The following is a 2,243-nucleotide window of genomic DNA, read 5'->3' on the forward strand; positions in this document are numbered from 1 at the left end:
TTTTTTTTTTTTGTGGTTTTGTTTGGTTTGGTTGTGGTTTTTTTTGTTTGTTTGTTTTGGTTTGGTTTTGTTTTTGTTAATGTAAGAACAGCCCTTAAAGAAAAATCCAAGAATAACCAGCAATACTTCAACAAGAAAGGTAGCTACAAAATTTCAAGAGATACTTACTCTCCTGTAGCAGGAACGTTGTTACTGACTTGTGATACATGGGCACTGTGTAAAAGAAAAAAGAGAAGAAAGTTAGATCTCATCATCACAACAAGGTTTTAAAAGCTCTTGTTCTTTGCAGTGCTAAGATTTAAAGGTCTGAGCTTTCTCAACAACAATTGCCTGCACATGCCACTAGTTTTCCCCTTAAGGGATTTTCTCTCCCACTGTGACATGGTAAATTTTGACAATGCCAATATTCTCAAGAATTAATTTCCCTGTCATTCCCATGCATTAGGCCAAGGTGTAACAGTATTTCAACCCCAACACACTGCAGACTTTTTCTTGCTTTCTTCTGAGCTTTCTCCTGCTGCCAACTGTTTTAGCTTCATCAAAAAAGTCCTTGCCTTTCGAGGCTGCCTTGAAAATGTATATACACTTAATATTTAACTGCTCTCTGATATTCATGTTCTTTGTTTTACATTTTAAAAAATAACATCTATGTTCTCTTCTTTCCCTTTTACCCTGGACTTTTTTCAGGTTCAGAAAGAGCCAACACAAATGTGGTCAAATGGAGTCATCGCTTGCTGTTTAAAGTCCTTCTGAACAAGCTGACCTGTCACCTTGCACCGCTGTCACTGCTTTCTTCCCATCCCAAGCTGAGTCCCATCCTGCCCCCTTTTCCCCACACTGACTCAGCTTTGCAGATAAGGTGACTTTTTGCATATTCATCCCTCCTGTGACCTCCATTAGGTCAAATAAGCTACAGGCCTAAGGATTCATTTCAAATTATCCCCACATCAGCAGAGGAACTAGTACAACTGGCTGATATATCTCAATAAAATGGCACTGTGGTATCCTGGTATGAGCCAGGATAGATGCAAAATGTGCTTCCTGCCAAAATAGCCATTCATTGCTTTCAGGCTTCACCAGTCCCTCTCAAACCTTTTCAGTGCAGAACCATTAACAGCTGACTTTACTATCCAAAGGTTTCCTCTGTTTCCTCAAATACTGTGCACTTCACTGTATGGGCCTAGAGTTATCTAAGAAGCTGTAACACTCTGGCAGGCAACAGACATTAGAAGGGAAAACAGCCTGACTCCCAGATTACAAATCCCACAAACACCCAGCTGCAAATTAAACTCACAATATGCTTCAGCTTCCTTATGCTGAACCGGTGTGTTCAGCTCTGTGTGGGTTAAGCAATGTGCCCAAACCACACACGCATCCTTTACAGTCCAGCTTCACTCAGTGCACCTCTCCAGTTGAGGCACAGGAGTGGTGGCACACCAGGAAAGCAGTCATGGACTTGCGAGTATATCCCACACGACCTGCTCAGCACCCAGGCAGCTGTGTCATTCACATGATTTCGTGAATAGAAGACACACAAACAAGTACTACTGTATTTATCATTACTGACACACAATCTGCATATAGGAAACAAAATTTGCAAGATCCCTCTCTTTCCACATCTAACATCTTGACTATTAACTACTGGACGGCTTTGCAATTTGAAGAGCACGTTTCAAGCACTCTGCTTGCTTTCCTGTTCACTTATAGAAACCCTACTTACAGATACCCCAACTTCCTTTTAATTCCACAATTGGTACCTTTTCTGGCATTTCATTTTGAAGCTTACTTTAAATATATTACTAAATTCCTTTACTTCCTCTCCATCAACCCTTCTTACATCGAGGAAGTTCACCTCCATAACAAATGGTGGAGGGTAGAGAGTTACACAGTGCTTTTAGGATTTGAGCCTGATGCAGGACAGAGCAGGAGGTGAATAAGCACATGAGCAAACCTAGGGAGAGACACCACCCAGCAAGGATTTCACAGCCCAGAAGGGCAACCAGGCAGGCAGGGTGTATCCTGTGGGGTTTTCCAAACTTCTTGGGTGGCAAAAGTTGCTCTGCTGTTGGATTTACGCTTCACAGAGCAGACAACGCAAGCCTTGCCTAGAAGAGCCCTCTTGGCATGCCTGCCTGTGCAGGCAGCTGCCTTGGAAGGGCTGTCTTGCTCAGTAAATCATCCAGACAATGGGAACTCATGTTCTGCTACAGTTAATTATTTTCTCCTCGCATCTGCTCCATTTC

At 42.4% G+C, this 2,243-nt stretch overlaps 1 protein-coding gene across 8 annotated transcripts in view; it reads right to left on the reverse strand.

Moving 5' to 3' along the window:
* The window catches only part of FAM13A (family with sequence similarity 13 member A), a 144,197-nt gene that overhangs the window by 41,389 nt on the left and 100,565 nt on the right, over positions 1-2,243 (reverse strand). For all 8 annotated transcript variants that reach the window (XM_027892159.1, XM_027892161.1, XM_027892163.1 and 5 more), the window contains one exon: positions 169-213. In XM_027892159.1, the coding sequence (XP_027747960.1) occupies positions 169-213 (45 nt within the window). The remainder of the gene's footprint in view (positions 1-168; positions 214-2,243) is intronic.

This window comes from Empidonax traillii, unplaced genomic scaffold (genome assembly GCF_003031625.1).
Source record: "Empidonax traillii isolate 1590-97213 ecotype Southwest subspecies unplaced genomic scaffold, ASM303162v1 scaffold340:size591717, whole genome shotgun sequence".
NCBI classification, from domain to species: domain Eukaryota; kingdom Metazoa; phylum Chordata; class Aves; order Passeriformes; family Tyrannidae; genus Empidonax; species Empidonax traillii.